This window comes from Phoxinus phoxinus, assembly GCF_949152265.1.
Source record: "Phoxinus phoxinus genome assembly, chromosome: 2".
In the NCBI taxonomy this organism is placed as follows: Eukaryota; Metazoa; Chordata; class Actinopteri; order Cypriniformes; family Leuciscidae; genus Phoxinus; species Phoxinus phoxinus.
The window spans coordinates 36,548,128-36,575,408 of NC_136877.1; the positions used below are offsets into that span (position 1 = coordinate 36,548,128).

A 27,281-nucleotide genomic window follows, 5' to 3' on the forward strand; every position below is an offset into this window, starting at 1 on the left:
AAAAATATTATAATATCATATAAATGATTTATTATCTTATACAGTAAAGCACCATAAAAAAAATCAGGCACATGTAAATAACTTAGAAAAGATATTTTAATCTTTTTTACATAATCAGTTAACTCTGACATATTATAGAACAGACAAGAAAATCAAGGAAGACGTTATAAAATAGGACATAAAAGCTTGCATTGAATAGTCAGTAAGACTTTATGCTCATATGGGAGGTTGAGTGCTGTCACTGTTTCATTGAAAAATATGCAAATGTGCCTGCATGCATATTCAAAACATGACTACAGGGCCATTAAAGGGATAGCTCACTCGAAAATGAAAAATATATCATCATTTACTTATGCTCATGTTATTCCAAACCTGTATGACTTTCTTTCTTCTACGGAACACATAAGTTTTGGTTACCATTGACTTCCATTGTATGGACAAAAAACAACAACATTTCTTGTTCCAAAAATATTTTCTTTTGTGTTCCACAGAACAAAGAAAGACATACAGGTTTAGAATGACATGAGGGTAAGTAAATGATGACTGAATTTTCATTTTTGGGTGGACTATCCCTTTAAGTGGATATGGCACACCTCCGAGCAGCGGTTCTATCAAACAGATACAAAACAACCAATGGAACTCGAGCAATCGTACACCATTAAACATAAACAGTAGAATCAATCATTCATTCATTCTGAGTAACTTAAGTGACTGTGAATTCTGTCATTTGTAGATTCTCAGCGTTTCAGTTTGAATTTTGTAAAAGGCCCACATGGAATCTGTACACGGAAAAATTTGCAGATTTACGCAGAAATGTAACGTCTGATATGCTCAAAGATAATAAGAGTTTAGTACTCTCAGCTCTGGTTAACAAATTTGACCATGTTTAAAACCATTCAGCAGAATTTCAATGGATTTCCCCCAGAAAAATCAGCGATAAGACTCTGCAGGTTCCATTTGGGCCTGGTAAAGACCAATAAGCTCAGAGGACACTTGAACACAATCAAGCTAGTGCAATCTTGCACTCTTTTTGAGTGGCTGACTTCACAAGCAGGACTTTAAGTGGTTTATGAAGTGAGGAGGCTCTACGAGAGACCCACACACACAGATAACAGTGCACGACTTAAAAAAAAGATATTGTTGCAGTGTGGTTATTGTAAACACTACATGACTTCACACTCATAAGAGTCTTATAAAAGAGGGAATTCAAAAAGACAATGTCCAGAATACTGTGACAACATTTAAATGAGTTTAAAAAAATAAGTATTAACAAATAAATCTCACATAAGCACAGGTTAACATGTTTTATATGAAGTGGTGAGTAAAAGATGCTTACGTATAAAAATATAATACCATTAGTAAATGTAATACTGTATATACTATTATACAGAGCCTAGCTGGCTGCTGCTTCAACAAGCATTAGGAAAAGTGTCCAAGCCCTCTCTTTTCATACTTTCACTCTCTTTTCATGCTCAATATGTAATATATGAGAAATGACAACCGAAAAAGAAAGAAAAAATTTGACTGTTAATATTAATCACAGTTTTGATTTCTTTTTACTTTGGTCTCTGTTACAATTAAGGTTAATAACGTAAAGTCAGGGAAAGGGGGAAGACTACAACCTGTGGAACGCTGCTTTATATTCCACATTTTATTGCTGCTTTGGAACAGTAACTAAAAACTAATTTAAGTAGATAAAAAAACATACAACGACAACAAAAATTATATATATGTCTTTCAGTTTGACCAGCTGTCAAACTATCAGGTTCTTCAGTCGCTACTTTAGGTCCAGTCTTTATTGCCAAAAACTGCATAATGGCAGATGTTTGATATCTGTAATCTCTTCATATTATTTCCTTCATTAAACTGTGCTTTAACAAAGCACTTTAAAATCAATGTAATTATAAATTGTCTATATATAATTAATTTTAAGACAGATTTATTTTATTTTATTTTTGTCAAAATTCAAATCAGGCTACACTAAATTGTGATTGGCCCAGGGAGGGTTAAGGTTGATGAATATTTTGGTTTAAAATAAATGTTTTGGGAACAGCTCAAGAGTCTTTTATCTAGCATACTTTCTTCAGGCCTTAGATGAGACAGACTAAAGTCCAGAGCTCTCAGCAGCAGCTAACAGCTGAAAGTCCAGTGGTACTGTAAACTCTCGCATAAACACACACACATAGAGAAATGATTGAAGTCATTCACACACTGAGGCTGCAGGAGCTGCTGGGTTAGAGCAGAGTGCAACGGAAGAAGCTTGGCTTCTTGGACCGACTCTCTGTGATTTTCACTGCTCCTCCTCCACCCGAAGGGTTATTCTCATTCTAAACACAAAGATGCAAGCAAAGAAGAATCCATTCAGCATTGGTGTCAGCATTTTTTCATAACTTGAATTGACACAATAAAGACATTGCATATATTGCGAACATTTCAATAATATTAACATACTACTGTGTTTGAGTCAGTGAGCAGTAATAAGCGTATCAATTTTCTTAGATAAGATTATAAACATTTTCTACATCAGCATTCTCACCATTTTTCTGTTTAGTCTGGTCATGATGTCCCTAGCAAGAGTGACAAAGGCCTAGAATTGAAGAAAACAGAGATATGACACTAGATCAGATGGTATGATACCGTGTAAAATATGCAAATCTTGCGCATTCAAATTAGATCAACATTAGACAATTTTCCCCCACCTCTTCAACATTTGTGCTAGATTTTGCACTGGTTTCCAAGAACTTGATTCCATAATCAATAGCTAGCTGTAGCAACAACAAAAAAAGGAACTGTTTAAATAAACACATCAGCATTTTACACACAGCTTGTTCAGACAGTTCCTTTGATCAAGATTTGTTTTATAAAATAGATTTTTCAGTAATCTCAGTCATTTATAAATTATTTTTGAATTATACATACCTTTTCCCCTTTTTCTTTTGAAACTTGTCTCTTGTCATTCATGTCACATTTGTTACCCAATACCATCCGTTCCACATCTGATGAGGCGTGCTGATAAAACAGACAAAAGTGAATCCATATGACAGACTCACTAAATTAAGAGAAAACTTCATGCTTATTTTCTCCAGCATTAGCTCAGTTTCTCACCTCCTCAATGTTCCTGATCCAGTTCCTGATGTTGTCAAATGATTTCTCATTTGTGATATCATACACCAGCATAATTCCCTGTGAAAGTAAAAAAAACACAAAAAAAAAAACACATAGCTTATGAATAGTAACTACATGCAGAATAAAATCCCGCATTATTTACTCAAAAGAATAAGGCATCATAGCTTACCATTGCTCCTCTATAATATGCAGTGGTGATGGTTCTAAACCTCTCCTGTCCGGCTGTATCCCTTTAAGGCAAATTTAAAACACACATTTTAAATATTGTATGTATACAATGATACTTTATATACCAGTCTTGGTCATAAATTAAAACTTGATTGAGGGCTAATGATTTCCAACATTATATATATTTTTTAATCAAATTTACTTAAATTCTCCACATTCAAACAATAATAGGAAGCCAGTAGATGAATCCAGCAAATGAAGATATGCTTCAATGGCATGTTTTCCCCCACGCCACGGCAGGCCAAATCTTTCCACAGGTTTGGGCATCTCTGCTTTATAATGTACCGTATAATGCAGACTTGTACTCTCACCAGATCTGAAGCTTGATCTTCTTCCCATCCAGCTCAATTGTTCTGATTTTGAAGTCAATTCCTGCAAAAATAATGTTTAGAAATAAGTGAAACACTGTATCTCAATACCTTGTATCCGCACATTGGAGTCCTATGATGACATGTGGTGAAACTGACTCATCTCAGAACACATCACAACTCTTTCCACCGAAAAGGGAATCGGCCCATTAGCACGTTTTCATGGTGTAACCATGGATATGGAATGTGTAGAAGAAAGGTCAGAATGGTTTAACATATGCCTGAGCAACTAAATTACTACAGTGGTGCAAAAGGCTTTACACACGATGCATGTAAAACTGTTGCATTTGGTAGCAACAGAATGTGATCCTCTGCTTATGGCAATTATGAGAAAACTTGGCAGTGTGTGTATTGAGGCATACAATCCTGCCACCAGTGAAAGCTCGGACAGGACATGGGACGGGATGTGACACAGCAGTATTGTCCATGGCAATAGGGGAAGTCTGTGGCATAACAATGACAAAAGGTCAAGGAACTCGCACAGGTTTCACACAGGAAATGACATACTGGTCCACGGTAGAGACGAGCCTTCCCAAAGTTGTCAAAAAATATCACAACAAATAACGTGTTCAAGAACTATAAGCCTGGTGACCTAGTCCATGTATGTGTATAATTGCTTGTGACATGTATGATTTTACACATTCTTATTTTGAGGGGTTCCTATCCCGGAAGAACAATATAGGTCAGCTGACTTAAACAGTTTACTGCTTCAAGGTAATAATAGTGTCAAAGTTGCAATGAAACGGAAGTAGTGACACATCTTCCTGTATTATGACTAATCAGATTATATATATATATATATATATGTAGGGCGGGGTCTTGATTTAATTCACCAGTTGCAGATTGGATTTTGAGATGTGTGCATTGCAGTCAATAGTGGAGCCAGATGAACACGAGTCTGCTGGGGCAAAGTTTAAGCAGACTTAATGATTATTGGAGAAGTCGTGTATACGTCACCAGAGAAAAGTCTGTCGTTTCACAAACATTTTTTTTAAAAATGAAACATGCACAGTTGAATTGTTCATAGTACAATCAATAACATGAGTTTAGAAAACGTAAAGTTGGCATTAAAATAATTTTTATTTCATGCCAACTTTAAGGTTAAAGTGCAATTAAGAATATAAATAAATAAAAAATCTAATATATGAGATAAGTCACCAGTGACTGCACACAAATCCGCTTTTTAATCTTATCCAAGTAACGTTAAGTTAAAGTGCTCGCTCTGGCCCCTTTGACCTTTTGTTTAGTGGTGAAATGTGAATCTAAACACCTAAACGTCTCTTTAACCACAGAAACGAAAGTGCAGTCCAGCCCACACTGCTAGCGAACAGCTAATCAGGCTGCCATCATGCTAGCTATATAAACACAGCATACTTTCACGTTTTATTCAAATTGTATATAAAAGTAGTATATGCCAACTGATCCTGACATGGAAAGTCGGTTGATTGTCATTTTAAACGCCAATAGAAAACATGTCGATGAATAGCTCAGTAAACGGGCTGTCACATTCAGGGCCTCTTCCTGTCACTCCAACAGACAGTCACATGTATGTAAACCTCCATGTATCTCTATAATAGCTTATTTATTTCCCCGCAGGACTACACAGTAAACATTCCTGTAATGTATACATACAATTCAAATAGTCATAGTGTTAAACTGACCTATAGTGGAGATGAAAGTGGTGTTAAACGCGTCCTCACTGAATCGAAACAGCAGACACGTCTTGCCCACTCCGCTATCTCCGATGAGCAGCAATTTGAACAGATAGTCATACGTTTTCGCCATATTTCCTGTTTCTCCTGCCTGGCTACCTTGCTTTGGATCGGTAGCAGAGTAACGTTATTCGGCTAACGGTACATAAAAGATGCGATTGAACTTGTGTTTCCTGACTTTTCTACACACAGCAGTGAGGAAAAGACTGGGCGTGTCTGTCGTGACGCCACGCCATCGCGAAGCCATAACGTCAAGAGCGACAGACTAGTGTGGAAGTCCCTTTCCCCCACATAAGAAAAGTATGTAATGATGATGACTTAAACATAATGATGACTTAAAAAGTCCCCGCGACCATGATAAGGATGGCCATAAAGAAATATAAATTATGAGATAAAAAGTCATGACATAAAAGGTCATACTGCGTTTGTTGTCACAATTATGATTATTTCTTATTTATTAGTTTATACTTTAAATAATAATTATTATTATTTCCTATAGTAGCATACCTCATAGTTGCTATAAACGAGCTATAAACTTTATAAATCTTAATGGAACAATAATGGACCGTGATTCGTATTCATGATTTAAAAAATAAAATAAAATATGTCTATATGCTTCCATAGGCTATTCCTGAGTTAGGCCTACTTCTTGGTTTGAAAAATAGTGAAACGTGGCCTAGTAGCCTACTTGGTGAAGCTTGTTCATAATTGTACCATTTTTTCTTTACTTTCAACAATTTTTTGTAATTTGGTAATGGTCATGTTTATAATTTGATATTCAATTCAGTGATTTGTTCAGTGATACATTATTAATGCTAATTAATGCACTGCACTGTTGAAGTAGGATAGGCCTATACAGTTGGCTATGCAGACAGGTGTAGGCCATAACTGCAAGCTGTGCCCATGGTTGTCCCAGATGTAAAAGAGACTCTGGTATAGTATGCGTGCGTCAGATATTTCGGCAAAAAAGACTTCCACATGGGATGCAACCGTACCTTTTTCTAAATACTTTGGGAGTTTCCTCGTGTTCGCGTTGTGCAGCTCTTTGGTCGATTTCCGGGTCACAGGCTGTGGGGACGAACGAGATAGGAATTGGAAATGATCAGCCTCAATTATTGAGACATCCGTTATACTTACAATTTGGAAAATACCTGACTTCTGATTCAAATTATGCATAATGTGGTGTAATTTTACTTTAACCACATGGTTTCTGAATTTTAGCTAGGCTGGGTAAACCATTTGTTTATCACGAATTTCCCTTATTTGAATCCACCGAATGCAATTTAATAAATTATATGGCATCAAATTCGATATATTTGTTTTAAAAACGTTTTAATGACAATGAGCGCTGCCAAGTTTAAGTTAGATAATGGAAAACATTTTCTGAAAGGTTTGTAAATAATAAAGTGTAAATTGTGGTTGTGTCACCGCCTGGAGGAGACTGCAGGCTACTTTACCGCCGTAGAGTCCCTGAGATGGTCCGCTGCTTCTCTGGAGCAACAACGGGACTGATGATAACGATCTCGAATCGCGTCAGTGCTTTGGACATTTTGAATGTTTGTGAAAAATAAATGTTTGCATTTAATCTACCCTGAAATGTAAAAAAGTGGTTGCAGCAGATTTGAACATCTGGCATGGGCCTGTCTGGTGGTGACAACAATGAAATTTTAAAGACGAACAATTTGAGGACCTCATATTGATTTTTAAAATACAGCATACTTATAGTTTGTTTCACTATAGTTCAAATGTGTGTAACCAGATAATTGAGATGAAAGCACTTGATAATTTCTGCAATGATTCTCTTTTTACAGGTTAGGCTACTTTTTTACTAGCAGGATTTTATTGTGTGAACCTACATTTTATTCAACAGATGCTTGTTACTATTCTCAAAGTCCTGTTTTAGGCTGAGATAATTAATTTGTACACATCACAATTTCTCAACCTCTGTATAGTTCAAATCTTGAAGTTAAGGTAATTTTTATGGCCAATTTTGTACCTCTACAGTCTACACTCCACACATATAAACCTGTCATGTCGCATTGCCATCATGAAGGTATAAATTTGCTTTTAACCGTCTTAATAACCCCTCTCTAAAGGGGTGATTGTTTTGATTCTATCTTAAATGATCTGTGTACATGTTCTCCATTCTCAGTCAAACGAAGAGGAGACTGGTTGCCCAGTGGGTAATAAAGGAGGCAGGATTGGATAGAGAGATGAGAAGCTGTCACTTCTTGACTTTGAGAACATGATCTTCAAGTACAATTATTTCATCATGTAAGTAACTGTACGATTTAAAATATAAGCATATATAATTATCATGAAATTAATAATCAACTCTCTTTAAACATTAAGCCAGTGAAGCCCAGGGCAGATCATTTTGATGGCTAAAACAATGTATATTAAATAGCATAATAGGCTGTTCTGCAGCTCACCAATCCTTCATGAGGTTGTAAGTGTATCAGTATTTAGAGTCCAAACAGTGGAAATGTCTCAGTGGCTCAAAGATACCATCCAATAAGTCAGATATATTAGACAAGCTTTAACCAAATTGGTGTGGATGGTATATAATAGAAGGCACAACATAGGCATGACAGAAAGGCATGGTTTTGTATAGGTCTATATTCTATACTGCTTTTACTTCTACAGCTTATTCCATACATGAATGTAAAATGGGGGAACTCATTACTTTAAAGGAGACAAGCATAATGCAAACAACCTACTCAATACTAACCTCATACAGAGCACTTACTGTAATATTATCTCAATGCTTTATTGAGTTATGATGTGTAGTGTTATGGGTTCAGAAATGTGTAGACAAGGACTATTGTATCATACAAACAGGAGTTGTGGAGTTGCTGGATTGGGTTTACAGAAACTCTAGGTTTAAATGTTACATAATCTACCATTGAAAGATAAAGTCCTGGGAAAACAGAAAACAGCAGGAGTGCAACAAAAACGATATATATATAATCAGAGCAGGTATTCAAATACATTTTCAAAATATGTTTTATCGTAATAATATCGCTGTACCATTGTATTGCATTAACAATGTTTAGCATTTTGTAACTGTAGAAGCCATAAGTTACGCTGCACACACTAACATGAAAATTATGACTTCATAATTCTAAACTTAAATGTGTAGCTTTTGCATTCACCTATAACTGTGGTGTTTCTTCAAATAATATGATGACTATAACTTCTTGTTCTCCAGACGAAGTTTCCACCACTTATGATTCTGTTAAAAACAACAGATTCAGCATTTTTTCACAACATAAATTAATGCAGAAATTATTTATATTTGTTTGTAATTATGTCAGGTCTCATCTCACCTTCTTGTTTTGTGTGTGTGGCTGCATCTCATCCAAACTTGCATATGTATTGCTGTCTGTCACTCGAATGTCCTCATAGGTGTTGCTCTCAGGCATATGTTCATATGTGTTATTGTCACGTTGTTCAAGTATGTCTTGATAGTGGTTTTCTGCTAAAAGGATGTTGTCAATGGGCTTTGCACGGTTGTCATACACTAGCCCTGGCTGGTCCTTCTCCCCCGAGATAACAACGGACGAGGCCTGGTAGAGTGGATTGGGCTGTAGGGCTACTTTGTCAGTTTGTGGCACTCGGCCAGCTCCAGTAGGCCTATGGTTTTTTTTTAATTCGAGGACAGCGTAAGAGCAGGAGGCTGTTTTGGGTGGAAGTAAGGGTTGAGGGGTGGAGGGCATACAAGAGTTAGAGGTTAGAGACTGATCGTTTTCATGGTGGAGAGGCCACTTTAACTGAGGGTTGTAGCCCTCAGTGTCGTCTATGATATCACTTCTGCCGTTTACTCTTTCGTCTCCACCTGATCTTCCAGATGTCCTTGATTCTGAAAAGTTGGGTTGTTCATGTGAAGGATTTTCACCTGGAAAACCAGCGCTTAAGGAATTCCGAAGTGGTGCACTTTTCTTTGGCACAGATGGAATTTTCATACCCTAATAATTGAAGTCATACAGTACATACATTAATTTTAACAGATATGTAAATTAAAAAAAAAAAAATAGCCGTGGTTACCAGAGAGATAGTAACCAAGGAAGCAGTTGATATGGTTACCTGTGACAGGCTGTTCCTGTCAATAGAGGTGGAGGTTGTGAGTTTCCGGCCACTTTTAGAAGACAGAACGGGAGGCGTGCTATGCGGGACATTGTTAGTTTGTTCCCATAAACTTCTTAGAGCCTTAACGCTCACTCCTGAATTAACCCAGGGCTTATTTTTAACCACATCATAAAGCTCATTTGTGGCATCCTTGAAAGAAACACAAAAGTACATACATTGTAAACCAATTCTTAACATGCTAGTATTCTATTTGTTATGTATTTAAAGGTGCACTTAGTAATTTCTTTTAAATATTGTGGTGGCCAATATGCCCAACACCTAGACGTTAAAGCAAACAATTTCCTTTCTGATGCCTTTAGAAGTGCTTTATTCACAGTTAGTAATTATTTAGTTTTTCCTCAAGCAAAACTGTCCAATAACAAAAGATTACCAAGATTGTATTTGGCTAGTGATCTTAAAGGGGTCATGAACTGGCTTTTTAAAAATTTTCATATTGTTGTCTGAGGTCAACTTATGACGTTCACTTGGTTTTTACATAAAAAAAATCAAAATGGATGAAAAAAATCAAAATGAATAAGTAATAGGCTATTTTCTACCCTGGTTATGAGCCTAGCTCCTGAAACCGATTTGTATGGGCAAATAAAAGGCTTGGAAGTAAACGCCCACTGCTATGATTGGATAACAGTTTTGCATATTATAATGAGTTTCATGTAATGCGCGAATCGGTGGGCGGGGCTAAACAGACAGTGTTGAAGTAGGCGTTGATCTTCTTCTGCGGAGGCGGTGTTTGATACCCTTTGAGGTCATAGATCCCCACTTTGAAAAACCTGTCATTCGCTGTGCCTGGTGTCAATAAAAGCTTTTATTGGACTAACAGGAAAGTTTTCAGTTCTGAAACTTACAGGATATAGTATGATGACCTCTTATATGTCAAAAGCTCAAGAAAAATTTGATTTCTCAGTTCATCACCCCTTTAATATGGAGCTGGGGCTGCATGTCAAATAAACAGCTTATAATAGGCTAGTGATTATGTATTTTTCATCTAATATGCTTCAACTTCACTTTAAACAGTTTTTAAAAGTATAATAATTACTGAGTGCACCTTTACAAAGAATACAAAAATGGTTGACTTTACCTCTCCTACAGAATCCATCTTTGTGTTGTATGGAGTCAGGTACTCTCCAAAAGGCTGGATTGGTGTGGTTTTAAAGTGATCGATCAGCTCTGTGAGACTGTTGTGAGTGCTGGAATCACCAGAAATGATGAACATGCCAGTCTTGGTTTGATTTATGACAAAATGGCGACAACGATCCTGTCCTCTGTGAACATAAAGCATTAGAGAAATGAAACAACTCAAAACACAACAGCTTCAAACTGTACATTGTAGGGGATTTTGCCATAATATATTTAGGATTTACTAAAAATGACAAAATCTCGTTTGTAAACTACATTAGTTAACATGAACTAAGAAAGAACAACGCTTCTACAGAATTTAATAACTTAGTTACTTTTAATTTTGACAATTTTAAAACCAAAAGTTGTATCTGTTATTGCGCTGTGAACTAACTTTAAAGAAGATTAATAAATGCTGTAAAATTATATTTTTTATTCTGCAGTTCATGTTAGGTAATGCATAAATAATGTTAGTGTAATGTAAGTATTACAGAGAAATCTTTATTCTTACTTGTATGAAAGAATATATCCATTGGCTTTTTCACTCAGTCTGATAAGGAAGCAACCAACATTCTTGTCTCGGAGCTGATCTTCTGCTTCACTGCAAACAGCAACAGTTACCACAATGCACCAGTGCAACTGCCTCAATACACAATCATAAACATATGAAACTCAGTCCTGCACCCGAACAGTATACATTCAGATGGTTTTACAGATCATGGTGAAACAGTTACTGTTACCAAACTTCTTATCACTCATTAGTTCTTACTGCCTGGAGATGAAGCCCTGGAACCAGGGTGGAAAACTTCCGTCACACAGGATGAGCACAGCCTGAGTCTCCACAAACCACTTAAGGATGGGCTCCCTTTGTCCTCTGTCCGCGGTGAGATCTCCCTCCATTCTTTCCATCTGCTTTTCATTTAATCTCTCAGATATCTTCATCTTCTGGTACATAGCTGCCTCTATCTGCTCCATTGTGAGCTTCTCACAAGTGCACTGCACACATCCAATAAACCCCACTTTCCATCTTCAAAAATTCATCACTCATTCACTGCGACAGGAAAACTGGCACACTTCATTTGCCTAGTTTCCTCATACGTAAATCTTGCGAGTATAAAAGGTTCTATTGTTTGAGTTGATCCGCCTAGTCAATGTCAACTTACTGGTAATGTGATTGCATTATCTTTGGATGGTTCTTCCGCCAGAGTTGCCGTCCTTATAAATATCAAAGATTAAAAATATAGATTGGATCAGGAACTAGGCCAACCACTGCATAGACTATACAGTATTAATACATAAGTGAATATACTTTATACTATATCAAGTTTCAGAGTCTTATAATTAATAGAAGTAATTTCAATATTATTGATTATTGACCTCAAAGCATAAAGACATTTCAACCAAATATTTATTGACTCTATATTTGCATTTCTATTAGATTAATTTTGAAAAAGAATATGACAGTGTAACGGTGGCTGTGTAAATAGCACAACGAAACAAATTAGTGTCCAAAATAAACAGTCTTTATTAACAAATCAAAATCCACATGCAGGATATCACAGGAGAAAAACTATCAACCATAAACCACATAAGCGTAAACAAGACCGAACAAAGAACTGAATGAACTGAAGGCTTACACAGACGGAGTATTCAACGGAAAACAGAACAGGTGCGTAAATTAGGAACTATAGAAACTAATAAGCACAGGGAACTCAGGAATCCCAGAATAGGGAAAGCTGAACCAAAACACAATGCAAATAAACAAACAGACATGTAACACTACATGTTACATTAGTTCCCCCTCCCGGAAGGCACGTCCCCATGCCGTAAAAAGTCCAATCGAGGAGGGAGGGAGCTGTGAAGGACGACGTGTAGCAGGCGAAGGGTAGGACACGAGATGAGAGGAGATGACAGAGGGAGGAGCCAGGAGCAGGAGCAGGGCACCCAGACAACAGCCAGTATGAAGGCCCACAGGGGAGTCGACGGAGGAAGGAGCCAGTTTAACCAGTTGGACATCAGACGGAGACAGAGCCGATGGAGGTGAAGACACAGGCGGAGATAGAGAGCAGACCCGGAAGTCCGTAGTGTAGGCAGAGTGACTGCTGACCAAGACGTCCCTCCGGACGAGGGAGCCCGCTAGAGCCGTAAGGGAGATAGGTAGTCCCAGGAGCCGAGGGAGGGAGGAGCCAAGGTGGAGGGTGGCTGGGCTCTGGGGCTGAAGTGGGGCTGGTGATGTCATCCTCAGTGGGGCAGATGGTGAATGCTGATCCTTTATTCACCAGCACCCACTCCACATACACGGCGAAATATCCCATAGGACCTTTCACTGGCAGGTGTGCCTTGGACTGTTGTGGTAAAAAAAAATCAGAGTGAACGGTTCAGATAGTAAGTTAGGCACGCCAGTTCTAAAAGGTCCCTTGTGTGGTCATCCACTGAACGGCGGGTAGGTCCATTGTGAGGGGGAAGAGAAAAAAAAGAAAGAATAAGGCAATAAAAAAATTCATCCAATCTTGGTTTGTTTTTTTTGTATCTGTGCCGGTGGTTGTGTAAATTGCATGACGAAACAAAGGAGTAGGGGAGAGCCGGGACGATTGAATTGACGGATGAAACATTGAGATTTCCTTGAAAACCACTCACGTCAAAAACATCTACCTTATCTTAGAAAATGACGTTTATCTGAAAACTGTTTCAACTGTCCCGGCTCTCCCCTATCCAAAATAAACAGTCTTTATTAACAAATCAAAATTCACACGGAGAGATCATAAAACTACACGTTATGGTCAGGACAGGAACTAGTCTTGAATTTATAGCAGTCATACAAACAATGACTTAATACACCTCTTCTATGATGAGCATTTAACTTATTGCATTAATTAAATATTTTGATAGCTTTTACTGTACGTGTACAACTAAAAGTCTTATTAAAAAAATGATCTTGGTTAAAAGTGTGACATGATCTTTATTATATTTACTTAAAAGTAACTATTTGCAAGTGTTTCATTACTTTAACAAAAACTAAATCAACTATTTGCCACATGTTAAAAGTGATTATTTTTTGCACATGTCAGCAGTAGAAAGAGAGGAGTGAGACAACGAACAACATTGATTAATAAAAAAACATTGATTAATCTGACTGAAACTGACTGCAGTCAGCGACTAAAAGAATCCTCTATGTTGGGTTTTGTTTTTTAGTCATGGGACAAGCCTGTCAGTGTTGTTCAACAGGTGGCGTGTCCACTTTTAGAAACAAGCTGCTGGGACTCACGACGAGTGCGCTTACTCTATGAAAGAAGCATGAAAGGATTCAGAACGTAACATATTTGTTGGCGATGACAGGTAGGCTATCTTGTGCTTGTAGATGATCTTAAACATATGAATTTTTTCACACAAACTCTTTGATTAAGAAGCCCTTACATGTTTGTTTTTTATTTTCATTACACGTTTGCTCGTGCTTGCGTAACTAGAATATTTCTAAATATTTTTTCCGAAGTCCTAAAGAAGTGCAGTAGCCTAACCTACACCGTCTTTTTGAGATCATGGTAATCCGGTGTTGTGACGATCAGACCTACCGTTATTTAGGGTGACTGCTAGCTAGATAAAGCTGTCATGTTTGTCAGGTAAAAATGCTTCTTTCTCAAGATGAGCTCCTTTAACATCTGTCAAAGCATCAAAATGTACATCAGAACTATTAGCATAGGAAGGACATCTGGTAGGCTAAGTCAAAATAGCTGTCAAAAACATTGTAGACACCCGTTTTCCTTGGATAAATTTAGGCTAAATATAGTTGAGGCCTCGTCGTTAACTTGAGTAAGATCTAAATATGTCCCTTCATCATGAATTAAATATTTAGGTCACTATAATACTGAATGATCAGCTTTATTGTAGCCTACAGTATGCAATAAAGGGCCATTTTGACTGACATGCACAGATACATTTATGCATTTGGCAGACGCTTTTATCCAAAGCGACTCCACATTGCATCCTATACATTTATACAATCCTCTGGGATCAAACCCACAACCTTGCGTTGTTAACGCAAAACTCTTACCACTGAGCTACAGGAGGCTGTATATTATTCTTCAAACAATTGTAAGTCTTTGTGTAAACTATTTGTTATGAGTCCTGTAAATCTAAGAAGAGTTTTTGTTTTGTTTTAAATAAGATCACAATGGCTGTGTTCAAGCAGCAGCAGGTTGAGAATTTCTATGAGATTGGAGAGGAACTTGGAAGGTAAGAATTTTGCTGTTTACTTAGTGATTTATTGATTTAAATTACTTGCTGATTGCTGCAATGTGATGACCCGTGTTGCCAGATTGGAAATGGACATCCAAGTATCGTACCAGAAGCTTTGGAAGAAAATTATCGTACACGAGTCAAACGTACAGAATACAACTATTTAGTGACCAACAACTTTTTGACACGACATGAAAATTACTTTATTATCGACCTAAGTTGTAATCTCTGTATGTTTTGCAAGAAGAAGAAAAAAGAAAAGAAAAAAGAAAAGTTAACGTTCCTTGTCCGCGATACTTGGACAACCGCGGAAGAACGTTAACTTTTCTTTTTTCTTTTATTTTTTCTTCTTCTTGCAAAACATACAGAGATGACAACTTTTATACAATATACAAAAATAACATTAACTTGTGCTCATGAAAGAGTCTTGGACGATGATAAAATATTCATAATAATTCTTAATAATCGTATCTAACAAGTTTTTGTTTACATAATGTGTGTGTGTGTGTATTATTATGTATATGTATAAATATATTTCTGTGTGTATACAGTATATATATATATATATAAATATAACAATATATATACACACATATATTATGTAAACAAAAACTTTGATGTTAGTTGCGATTAATCGTAATTAATCGATTTGACAGCACTAATTTTAATGAATGTTTAGATACATTATGGTGTCAATTTAAGACTGTTGTGATTCCACAGTGTAGTTTCAAATCTGAAAATCTTTTCTTGAAATACCTTTTATATATGCTTTTCTATATGGTCTTTCATTTACCGTATATTTATGATATGAAATTGTTGTCTGTGTGTTTTATAACAGTTCATGTGTCTTTCAGTGGGCAGTTTGCAATTGTTAAGCAGTGTCGTGAAAAGTGCTCAGGCCAGGATTTTGCAGCTAAGTTCATAAAGAAACGCCAGAGTAATGCTAGCCGGCGAGGTGTGCTCCGAGAAGAGATTGAGCGAGAGGTCAACATCCTACAGCAGATACAGCATCCCAATATTGTCATGCTACATGATGTGTTTGAGAACAAGACAGATGTGGTGCTGATTTTGGAGCTGTGAGTAGAGCTTGTATTAACGCTAATAAAAATGATTTCATTGTTATATGAGTTTGCGCTTGCATAATTTTTTAATAATAGTTATTAATCCTATCCTTATTGAGAAGAGATTTTGTATTTTTGTAGGGTGTCTGGAGGAGAGCTTTTCGACTTTCTGGCACAGAAAGAGTCTTTAAGTGAGGAGGAAGCCACACAGTTTATTAAACAGATTCTAGAGGGCGTTCACTATTTACACACAAGGAATATTGCTCATTTTGACCTGAAGGTACAGTACACCCACTGGTCTCATAACACTGCCCAGATTATTACAGTTTATCATATTTGCGCTGACAGATGTGGAACACTGAAGAATTCTCTGTTAGTTGAACAGTGTGTCTTTGTGTATGAGTGTGGGTGTGCTCCTGTGTGTGTAATTTATTTTTCGGTTCGCAGCCTGAAAACATCATGCTTCTGGATAAGAACGCCCCACTTCCCAGGATCAAACTCATTGATTTTGGCTTGGCCCACAAGATTGCTGAAGGGGTTGAATTTAAAAACATCTTTGGAACACCAGAGTTTGTAGGTATGATATATGTTCTGTTTAAACCCTAAAGCCTGCAGCCTTAACCGTGCACACTAAGGGGCCATTCACACAGATGTTTTCGCGCTGAAATACGTGAGACGCGTGGCTGTGGAATTAACTTGAGTTCTGCATTTTTAGAGCACCGTGTAATGCGCAAGATGCTGAAAAAGACAGAAGACGTGAGTGCAATGGTCAAACACGTCCGTCTAGCTCGTGTTCACATATAAAATACAATGGAAAAGCAGCACAATGGAATGCAATAACATGTTCTGTGTAAACGACCCCTAACTGTAACGCCGATGCGGCTGAAGCAGAGATGAGGCAGGATCCAAATGCAGCACACGCTTTATTTAACAGACTAAGGCCACATTTACACATAGCCAGGTATTTAGAGAAACGAATATTTCCCCCCCTCCGTTTTCAATAATAACATCGTGCACACAACCCGCATAAATACGCCGTCGAGCGCCTTTATAACTATGCCAAACCTATGGGCGGCAGTGTAGGGAGAAGGATAAAGCCATGCAAGCCAATCAGAATCCTCAGAATCGACAAGAGAGAACCTAAAACCCCGTTTCTCCCAGTTGACACGACAACATATAACCGGCGTTTTCAGAAATCTCCACTTTGGCCGGAGTTTTTAGAAATAATCGTTTTCTGGGATAAAAACGGCGTTTTCGTGTAAATGACAGGCCAAAACGCAGAGAAATATCTGCGTTTTCCCATCGTGTAAACGGGGCCTAAATTACACACTAGAAACTAGACAGGACAACGGTACTCGGGAACAGGAACAACCAACATCAACGCTAACAGTTAAACATTAAACAAGAACTCACAACGACAGGGCAGAAACACAGGTCTTAAATAATCAGAGACAAACGAGCTAAACAGGATAACAAGGGGGCGTGGGAAATGAGAGACACCTGGGATAACTAATAGACAAGACAGGGAAACACTAAGCATGACAGGGAACCACAAAACATGACACTAACACACTTTTTTAAATTCTTAATATTTTGTTCCTCTTCATACTACATATCGTTTTTGCTGTTTTCAGCTCCAGAAATTGTGAATTATGAACCACTGGGACTGGAAGCAGATATGTGGTAGATCATTTTTTTATGTGTATATTAAATCAAATATCTCAATAATTTGATATTGTTGTTTTTTATTTTAAATGGCTAAGTGCTTTCCTTTTATAGGAGTGTTGGTGTTATTACATATATTCTGTAAGTACACAATTTTTTTAAGCCTATAAATATAAAAATGTGTGATTTTAGCGATGTTCTGCTAATAGGCTTTCTAAATACAGGTTGAGCGGGGCGTCTCCTTTCTTAGGAGAAACGAAGCAAGACACCCTTGGAAACATTTCAGCCATGAACTATGAGTTTGATGATGAATTCTTTGGCCACACCAGTGAGCTTGCCAAGAATTTTATACGACAACTGCTAGAAAAGGACACCAAGTGAGTGAGCTGAGATCATCTGAGGTCATGTGTATTTGAATGTGCATTGAGCTTGTGACAGAGAGCAAAATATGATGCTTGTTTACATTAAAATTGCATAAATTACTCAATTATGTATTTCAGAAAGAGACTTACAATTCAAGATGCCTTGAACCACCCTTGGATCAAGGTATGTTTGAGATTGTTTACCTGAGAGGCATTCAAGGCCCGTTCACACCAACGGCAATAACTATAATGATAACAATAATATTGTTTTAAAACAAATTCTAAATGTAAAATAACAGGTCACACCGCACCTATAACAATACAGACAAAGAGGAATTATAATAATAATTCATTACATTTATACAACGCTTTTCTCGGCACTCAAAGCGCTTTACATGGAAGGGGGGAATCTCCTCAACCACCACCAATGTGCTGCATCCACCTGGATGATGCGACGGCAGCCATAGTGTGCCAGAACGCTCACAACACACCAGCTTACTGGTGGAGAGGAGACAATGATGAAGCCAATCAGTATATAAATGGGGATGATTAGGAGGCCATGATGGACAGAGGCCACTGGGCAAATTTTTTATTTTTTGTGACCACAGAGAGTCAGTTTAACATCTTATCCGATGGGCGGTGCTCATTGACAGTATAGTGTCCCCTTCACTATACTGGGGAGTTAGGACCCACACAGACCACAGGGTGAGTGCCCCCTGCTGGCCTCACTAACACCTCTTCCAGCAGCAACCTGGTTTTCTCAGGAGGTCTCCCATCCAGGTACTAACCAGGCTCAGCCCTGCTTAGCTTCAGTGGGCAACCAGTCTTGGGCTACAGGGTGAAATGGCTGCTGGCTGAATTATATCATTGGAATCACTTTTTTCCAACTAATGAACGATAAAAACATTGACAGACATTCAGAATCCATACTGCTTTAAAGAGCTCGAGCATTTACAGTTTTTTACGATCGCTATGACAGTTTTTTAAATACGTTTAACAATTTTCCTAAACTCTTAACGCACCAACACACCTAAAACACACAATTGGCAAAACGGTTAATTTCATGCTCAAAATCACACATTGTAAACTAAACTCTATAAAATTATATTTATATTGTGTTTTGCACTGTAGTTTCTTTTGAAGCCTCTCTACATTTTTGTTTTGTTGGGTTTTTTGCATTTTGCATTTTGTTTCTTTTGCTGCAGAAATTCAATACAAAAAAATGAATGACCATCTCAGAGTAGCTTTATGTACAGTTTATGAAAAACAAAGAAAAAAAAGAGACAGAGACAGAATTCTTGCAGTAAAGACTTTATTTGCAAAAGGACATTACTGTAACATAGACATCTCCCTTGTCCAGGTACTCGTCTTCCTCTCCATCGTGCAGGCATTTCTTTCTTTCTTTCTTTCTTTCTTTCTTTCTTTCTTTCTTTCTTTCTTTCTTTCTTTCTTTCTTTCTTTCTTTCTTTCTTTCTTTCTTTCTTTCTTTCTTTCTTTCTTTCTTTCTTTCTTTCTCTCTTTGTGTTGCTCTATATTGTTCCTTTTCCACACACGATCAGCCCAAAGAGTCCTCTTTTAGAACATATGATCATGCGATTGAAAGAACCTCAACACCTGAGTGTGCTTTGGAAGCAGCTGTAATTTATATATTTGCATAACTTCAATAAGCTGTTTCTCAGTAGCAATGGAATACAATACAGGGCATATATTTGTGTTTCAATTCACAATATGAACAGCTGTTCACTTTGACTTTAGCCTATATAAGTTATGTTTAGAACATGATGTTATCTGTTCTGACATACAGTGTGAAAGCATTTGTAAATTTGACTGTAAAATTACATAGTTTTGGTCTTGGTTGAGCTTGTGTTTAAAAGAAGTTCAAGCATTTTAAAATTGTGTTAACTGTATGCATTTTGTGTCAAAGCAACAAGAAATGTGTTAATTGTATAGCCTACAAAGACGTATGTTGTGCTAACCGTGTTAAGAGTTTAGGAAACTTGTTAAATGTATTGAAAAAAACTGTCGTAGCGATTGTAAAAAACTGTAATAGTTAATATAGTCATCATTATTGTCATCTTTATAGATATTATTCTTGGTGTGAACATGGCTTTATACTATGTGCATTTTGATATTCCCTCTATTTCATGCTTTCTCTCTCTTAATCTTTAAATATCATTCTCAATCTTAACCCCATTGTCTATTGGCAGTCTAATGAGCATAAGGACGAGCGGAGTAAAGCACCAGAGAGGAAGAGAGAGCGTAGGCAGCTGAAGACGAAGCGTCTTAAAGAGTACACCATCAAGTCCCACTCCAGCATGCCTCCTAATAACACCTACATCAACTTTGAACGCTTCGCACAGGTGGAGGAGGACGTGTCAGCAATGGAGGGCACTTTCTGCCAGCTGGCGTCGGCCCACGACTCCTTGCAGGAGGACATTGATGCACTAGTGTCCATTTACAATGAGAAGGAGATGTGGTACAAAGAAGAAAGCGAAAGCATCAGACACGAGTTGTCCCAGCTTCGTTATGAGTTTCGTAAAGTCGAAGCCCAGAGACGGGGCGTTCACGAAGACATGAGGAGCGTGGATGGCAGCGTTAGCCGAGTGGGCGAGCGATACAAGGAGAGGCAGACACGTTTTGAGGCCCTGCAGAAGGAGCTTTGTGCCGAGCTGCAGTGGGTACAGGAAGTGGTGGGTTCATTCCAGGTCACCTTTCCAAACTGTAGCTTTAGCAGCGTGTTTAATACCGATGTCAATGAAGCACTGAAAGAGTTGCTGAATAGATCCTGTGGAGGAGACCTGCTGACCGGCAGCAACCTGGACCAGCAGAGATGACATATTAATAACCCACCATCCACTTATATCACACATCGTTATATAAACACTGGCGAGGTAAACATGCTGAAGATTCTGCACTGGGACATATAGATCTGAATAAAAGCAGGTGTGGTCAGTCAGAGAGAGCTATACATTAAATATAAAATGATTGCGTCTGTTCTGATTATTTATGGTTAACAGTTTAAAGATAGACAGTCATCCTAACATAATCCCAACTAAAGTAATATATTAACAGGTTTCCTATGCAGTTTGGAAAAGTATGACATTTGATTTAATTCAAATTCTGGAAAAGTATGAAAAAATGTATGTGTTTTTACTGACCATTTCCCTTATTCAGTTTTCTCAAATTAAATTCAATAATATATCAAAAATAATTGTGTGATTTCATGGCTAAAGTTTAGTGATCGTTTGGTGATTGTCAAGCACGAATGTGTAAACAAATGTGCATGTGCCACTCAAACCAGCAACCGATTGTTACGATGCGGCAAGGACGAAGAGAGAATCCACATGCACGCACTACTTTATTTAACAAACAACAGATCAGGAAAGGAACAAGAAACAGCTACAGCAAACAACGACCGACAACCAACAACTGAAACACAGAGGTATAAATACACAGACAAACATAAACAAGATAACAAGGGGGCGTGGCTAATCAGAAACACATGGGAACAATGATCAGACAATTAACAAGACACATGGCAAACAGGGAATCACATGACAGACAACAAGGAACAAAACCCACACCGTGACATAGCCCCTCCCCTATGGGCGGCTCCTGACGCCCATAAGGGACAAAAAACAAAGACAAAAAAACAAAACATGAAAGTTCAGGTGGGCGGTGAAGCGGTGGCGGACTCGGGGGAGGGATGGAGGGCCAGGCCCGTGGAGCGGAAGAGGGCCTGGAGATTGAGGCTGGACAGACGGCCAGAGCGGAGCAGGCTGTGCAAGTGGCCAGGGCGAGCAGGAGGCCAGGGCGGAGCAGGACCCTCGGGCGGCCACGGCGGTGAAGACCCCTCGGGCGGCCATCCTGGGAAGGAGAATCAGGCGTGGCCGCCTTCTTGGCTGTAGACTCCCCAAAGCTGCTGCTGGATTCATCGTTTGGTCGGTCGTTCTGTTACGATGCGGCAAGGACGAAGAGAGAATCCACATGCATGCACTACTTTATTTAACAAACAACAGATCAGGAAAGGAACAAGGAACAAGAAACAGCTACAAGCTACAGCAAACAACGACCGACAACCAACAACTGAAACACAGAGGTATAAATACACAGACAAACAAGCTAAACAAGATAACAAGGGGGCGTGGCTAATCAGAAACACATGGGAACAATGATCAGACAATTAACAAGACACATGGCAAACAGGGAATCACATGACAGACAACAAGGAACAAAACCCACACCGTGACACCGATAAAGGAGTAAATGATCATTTAATTCATAATGTACTGAATGTTTAATTCAGTCTGTACTTTGCTGTTTGGTGATTGTGCAACATCAAACAACATTTACTGTATCAAACTGATTTGTCAGAGGTGAATATATGCAGGTTATAAAGCGTTTTAGGTTTCTTGTCATTATGTAAGTGCATGCTATAACTTTGAGAAAACCAATGAAAAAAAAACTTAGAAAGTATTTTCAGATGATTGTACTATATATCAGATATAATGATGTATATGAACAATTTATGTTAAATATAGTCAGACAAATCTAGAAAGGTTTGGAAATTTGAGTCTGGAAAAATATGACATTTTTTAATTTGAAAATGTGTAGGAACCCTGTATTCATTAATTCATGATTTAAATATATATATATATATATATATATATATATATATATATATATATATATATATATATATATATTAATAGGGTCATTCCATCTCAAGTGCTCCAACTGCCTGACTATTTTAAATGTGCCTTCATTGTTTTGTGTGATTACAACTAATGTATCGGTATTGTAAAGCCACCAGTTTTTTTATTGTTATTTTAAAATATGGGTAACACTTTACAATAAGGGTGCACTAATAACCATTAATTCATGCTTAACTAATGCACAGATAATACTGAATTAATGTATTACTAATGATTATCTAAGGTAGCTATTCATTAATGATTGCCTCATTAGCAACTAATGAAGAGTCTGTCTGGTTAATATATTAGTTCATATATGAATTGTTATTACTTAAATATGTAATTTTGGATTAATTCCATAGTCACTTATTTTATTAACTAATAGTGTTCATTAATTTGTTAATTACCACAATTAGCCTAATATGCATTAATACATTATTAATTACAACATTAGTAGAGTGTCAATTACTACAATTACTGGATGATGAGTTAATAATGATGTGCCTCAACAAGTAGGTGAACAAGTCACAACATAATGATTGTTAGATAATGATTAATTAATCATTAATGACCATCACTAGAGTTTATAAAAGCTGTTTATTAAACACTGGTTTCCATAAACATTGTAGTAATTGACACACTACTAATGCTGTAATTAAAAAATGCTTATTCTATTTTGTGTGTGAATGGAGCTTACCTGGCACCAGTTTAAAGAAATATTTTTTGGAGTTTTTGCCTTTTATTATGATAGGAAAATATGGGATAAAAAATAAAAAAAAATCCACGAGCCGGGACTTGGACTTGTGTCACCTAAAAAACATCAGCTCTTAATATCACTGCACTGACCACTAAGCTGTGGGGCCTATTAATCAATAGCACATTGATAGATATTAGAAGATCCTCCTTGTGTAATAAATACAGGGGGAACAGAATCCGAGCGCAAAAACACATCTGTCGGAATCCGTTACCCCTCTCCCACTATGAGAGGTGTTGATGTAGTGGCCTAAAAAATGCTTATTTTATTTTGTGTGGAATGGAGCTTACCTTGCACCAGTTTGAAGAAATATATTTTAGAGTTTTTGCCTTTTTCTATGATAGGAAAAAATGGGATAAAAAAAATCCACAAGCCGGGACTTGAACTTGTGTCACATAAAAGTCATAATTTCTTGATGTCTGTGCACTGACCACTAGACTGAGGGGGCCAATTAATAATGTCAGTGAATACACAAAATATACACAAAATAGCTGTCGGAATCCGTTCCCCCACTCCCATTATTAGAGGTGTTGATATAGTGGCTTAAAAAAAATGCATATTTTATTTTGTGTGGGCCGATGGAGCTTACCTGGCACCAGTGTAAAATAAATATTTTAGAGTTTTTGCCTTTTTCTATGATAGGAAAAAACGGGATAAAATAAGTCCACAAGCCGGGACTTGAACTTGTTTCACCTAAAAATCATCAGCTCTTAAAGGAACACTCCGACTTTTTGGGACTTTAGCCTATTCAACTTATCCCCCAGAGTTAGATAAATCCATACATACCTTTTTCATCTCCGTGCGTGCTATAAGTCTGTTTGACGCACCCACCGCTAGCCTAGCTTAGCACAAAGACTGGATGTAAATGGTTGCAACTAGCATACTAATCCAAATAAGTGACAAAATAACGCAAACATTTTCCTATTTACATGTTGTGATTTGTATAGTCACAGAGTGTACAAAAAACAAAGTCACATGAGACACAGACATATTTTAACCGTATAAATACTGGGAACTATATTCTCTGAAGGCGAAGCACTGCTACTTGGGCGGAGTGATAACCGCAGCACCTGAGACGCGCCGTGGTGAGGAGCAGAGAGTTCGTTCAGAGCGCGTCTCAGGTGCGCTGCGGTTATCACTCCGCCCTATATTCAGGGGATATAGTTCCCAGCATTTATACGGTTAAAATATGTCTGTGTCTCATGTGACTTTGTTTTTTGTACACTCTGTGACTATACAAATCACAACATGTAAATAGGAAAATGTTTGCGTTATTTTGTCACTTATTTGGATTAGTATGCTAGCTGCAACCATTTACATCCAGTCTTTGTGCTAAGCTAGGCTAGCGGTGGGTGCGTCAAACAGACTTATAGCACGCACGGAGATGAAAAAGGTATGTATGGACTTATCTAACTCTGGGGGATAAGTTGAATAGCCTAAAGTCCCAAAAAGTCGGAGTGTTCCTTTAAAGTCAGTGCATTGACCACCAGGCTGTGGGGGCCTAATAGTTAACTGCACTTTGATAGATATTCTACAGAATGGTTAACTGTATTGAATGCTTTGCGAAGATCTAAAAAAATTGCTCCCACTATCCCTCCTTTGTCCATATTTGATTTAACCTTTTCCAGAAAATAACGTTGCTGTCTCTGCAGAATGATTAGCCCTAAATCCAAACTGCATTGAGTACAAAGGAAAAGAGCTGCAATTCAGATGATTGGTGATTTGTTTAGCAACCAGTTTTTCAAAAACTTTAGATACTGTTGGTAAAATGCGGTAATTAGATGTAAGAAGTGGGTTACCACCTTTAAATATAGGAATGACACTAGTTTCCTTGACTCAGGAAATATCCCTTGATCTAGTGACACATTAATAATGTGTTAGTGGACCCATAATTGACTGACCTATTTGTTTTAGCATGAGTGTGTCCATCCCATACACGTCTTTTGCTCTTGAAGACTTAAGCTGTGTAATTGCCTTTTCCACATTGAATATGGATACAGATTTTTAGTGGGGGCTCAATTAACAAATCTGAACTAATGACAGGTAAGTTGTTATATTTCACACAAAAACTTTTGGCTATGGTATCAACAGAATCAACAAAATACTAATTTATTGTGTGGCAAGATAACCGACGGCGGAGTCAGGGAGGATGCAAGTTTTCTAAAAAAAGGTCTCTTGTTTATTTTTATATATTTTTTTTTAAATATGTGCAAATATTTACAGTGTCAGAGTAGTAAAAAAAAAGGCAAAACAAAACCTGTTCAAAAAGAAAATAAATGGGCATTAAGTTGCCAGGCTACGTCTCTCAAGACCCTGCACACTTCACCAATCAGCCATACTATGTCACAGTTCTCTCTCTCTGCACAGACACCCTGCAACTTAGGCCATGGGGCCTAATACAGCCTTATGCTGCGTTCACACTGGACGCGAATAGTGCGTCAAATTCGCGCCTGCCGCGTCTAGTTTGACGCTTGAACATTTTGAATGCATTCGCGCGTCCAAACGAAATGGGCGTGCATAAAAAACAAGCGTTTGGAGCAAAATTGACGTGCGTCCGAGGCGAATTCCGCTTCTTCTGGGAGAGGCAAGTGCTAGGCGGGTAAATTGAAAAATACTACTGTTATTGTGACACGAAATGTAGTTTTAAGAGTTGTTCAGTCGAGAATGTCGTTGTTTAAAGCTCAAATCTATGGTTTGTTTATAAAGATAGGGCCTATTTAAAAAATCTGATCTGACGTTTCGGAGTTGTGAGATCCAGGCGATCACCGGGCGCTCGGCGCTCATGTAACCCGCCTGGAACAGCCGTACCTCGGCTAGTCTTCCTGACGTTTGCCGCTGGTAAACGAGAAATGTTTAAATTCACAATTCACATTCATAGTTAACATCTGAATGTAGTATGTCATTCCTTCTTTCACGTGGGCATTTAGTCATTACAAAATCATTTATTAAGGCCAAACAGAAGTTATTTAAAATTTAAAATGACATCGGGCATTTTCCCGTTTATCACGTCACTTCACCACGTGACAGCAGCAAGCAGGCTCCGATTGGTTAACTGCGAATTGACGCAGAAGTTCAGATTTTTCAACTCGGGCGGCAGACGCGAATTCGCATCAAACGCGAATTCGCATCAAACGCGTGAATGCACAAAAAGCACTATCAAATCATTCGCGTCTACCGCGCCGCACTCTACGCCTCATTCCCGCCGCAGGTTTTTTTACGCGCGTAACGCGTCTTTGCATTGACTTAACATTGAAATCACTCGCGCCTGACGCGCTATTCCGTCCAGTGTGAACGCACCATTAGGCTAACTGTAGCCCCACCCACTAGACTGGCCCATTGCCAACAAAACAATTAACCATGTAATCACACAATAATAACCAAATAATAAACCAAACAAGCAACCAACAAATATACAAACACATACCAAATGTCTGAGATATGACCGGGAGAATAGCGGCAGGACAGCCTGAATGTTAGCACCGGCGTTTGGCTGGCTGCACGCTACGTGAGCACTTCACGGCTGCATTCCGTGACATTTCTCCCCCCTTCTGGAGATGCCCCCTGTGGCATCCCAGACAGGAAGTCCACTGTACAGTTCAATTTTCCAGCCCTATACAAAACGTCAAAGTCAAATGGCTGAACTGCCAAGAACCACCGTGTGATCCTTGCATTAGAATACCTCATTTGTCCCAGCCAAGACAATGCTCGGTGATCAGTCTCCAGGAAAAATTTGCGCCCAAGCAAATAGTATCTGAAGGAGTCCAATGCCCACTTAATTGCCAGGCACTCTTTCTCCACCGTGGAGTAGTTACATTC

The 27,281-nt window shown here is 38.0% G+C and overlaps 3 protein-coding genes across 3 annotated transcripts; 1 reads left to right on the forward strand and 2 right to left on the reverse strand.

Moving 5' to 3' along the window:
- Positions 1-11: 11 nt before the first annotated feature.
- Positions 12-5,706, reverse strand: rab8b (RAB8B, member RAS oncogene family). Its single transcript, XM_079587863.1, has 8 exons — positions 5,384-5,706; positions 3,666-3,726; positions 3,296-3,356; positions 3,106-3,183; positions 2,920-3,009; positions 2,700-2,765; positions 2,537-2,587; positions 12-2,327 (listed from the first exon to the last, which is right to left on the reverse strand). The coding sequence occupies exons 1-8, from the start codon at positions 5,505-5,507 to the stop codon at positions 2,235-2,237; spliced, it is 624 nt and encodes a 207-aa protein (XP_079443989.1). The 5' UTR covers positions 5,508-5,706; the 3' UTR covers positions 12-2,234.
- A 2,336-nt stretch (positions 5,707-8,042) lies between these two features.
- sh2d7 (SH2 domain containing 7) lies at positions 8,043-11,776 on the reverse strand. Its single transcript, XM_079587813.1, has 6 exons — positions 11,466-11,776; positions 11,208-11,297; positions 10,659-10,842; positions 9,521-9,712; positions 8,764-9,402; positions 8,043-8,669 (listed from the first exon to the last, which is right to left on the reverse strand). Exons 1-6 carry the CDS (start codon positions 11,669-11,671, stop codon positions 8,625-8,627), a joined length of 1,356 nt encoding a protein of 451 aa, XP_079443939.1. The 5' UTR covers positions 11,672-11,776; the 3' UTR covers positions 8,043-8,624.
- Positions 11,777-13,888: 2,112 nt separating this feature from the next.
- On the forward strand, positions 13,889-21,346 carry dapk2a (death-associated protein kinase 2a). The gene is made up of 10 exons (XM_079587798.1): positions 13,889-14,032; positions 14,859-14,926; positions 15,784-16,005; positions 16,132-16,270; positions 16,438-16,567; positions 17,625-17,673; positions 17,770-17,796; positions 17,880-18,032; positions 18,156-18,201; positions 20,225-21,346. Exons 2-10 carry the CDS (start codon positions 14,865-14,867, stop codon positions 20,849-20,851), a joined length of 1,455 nt encoding a protein of 484 aa, XP_079443924.1. The 5' UTR covers positions 13,889-14,032; positions 14,859-14,864; the 3' UTR covers positions 20,852-21,346.
- The last annotated feature ends 5,935 nt before the right edge of the window (positions 21,347-27,281 follow it).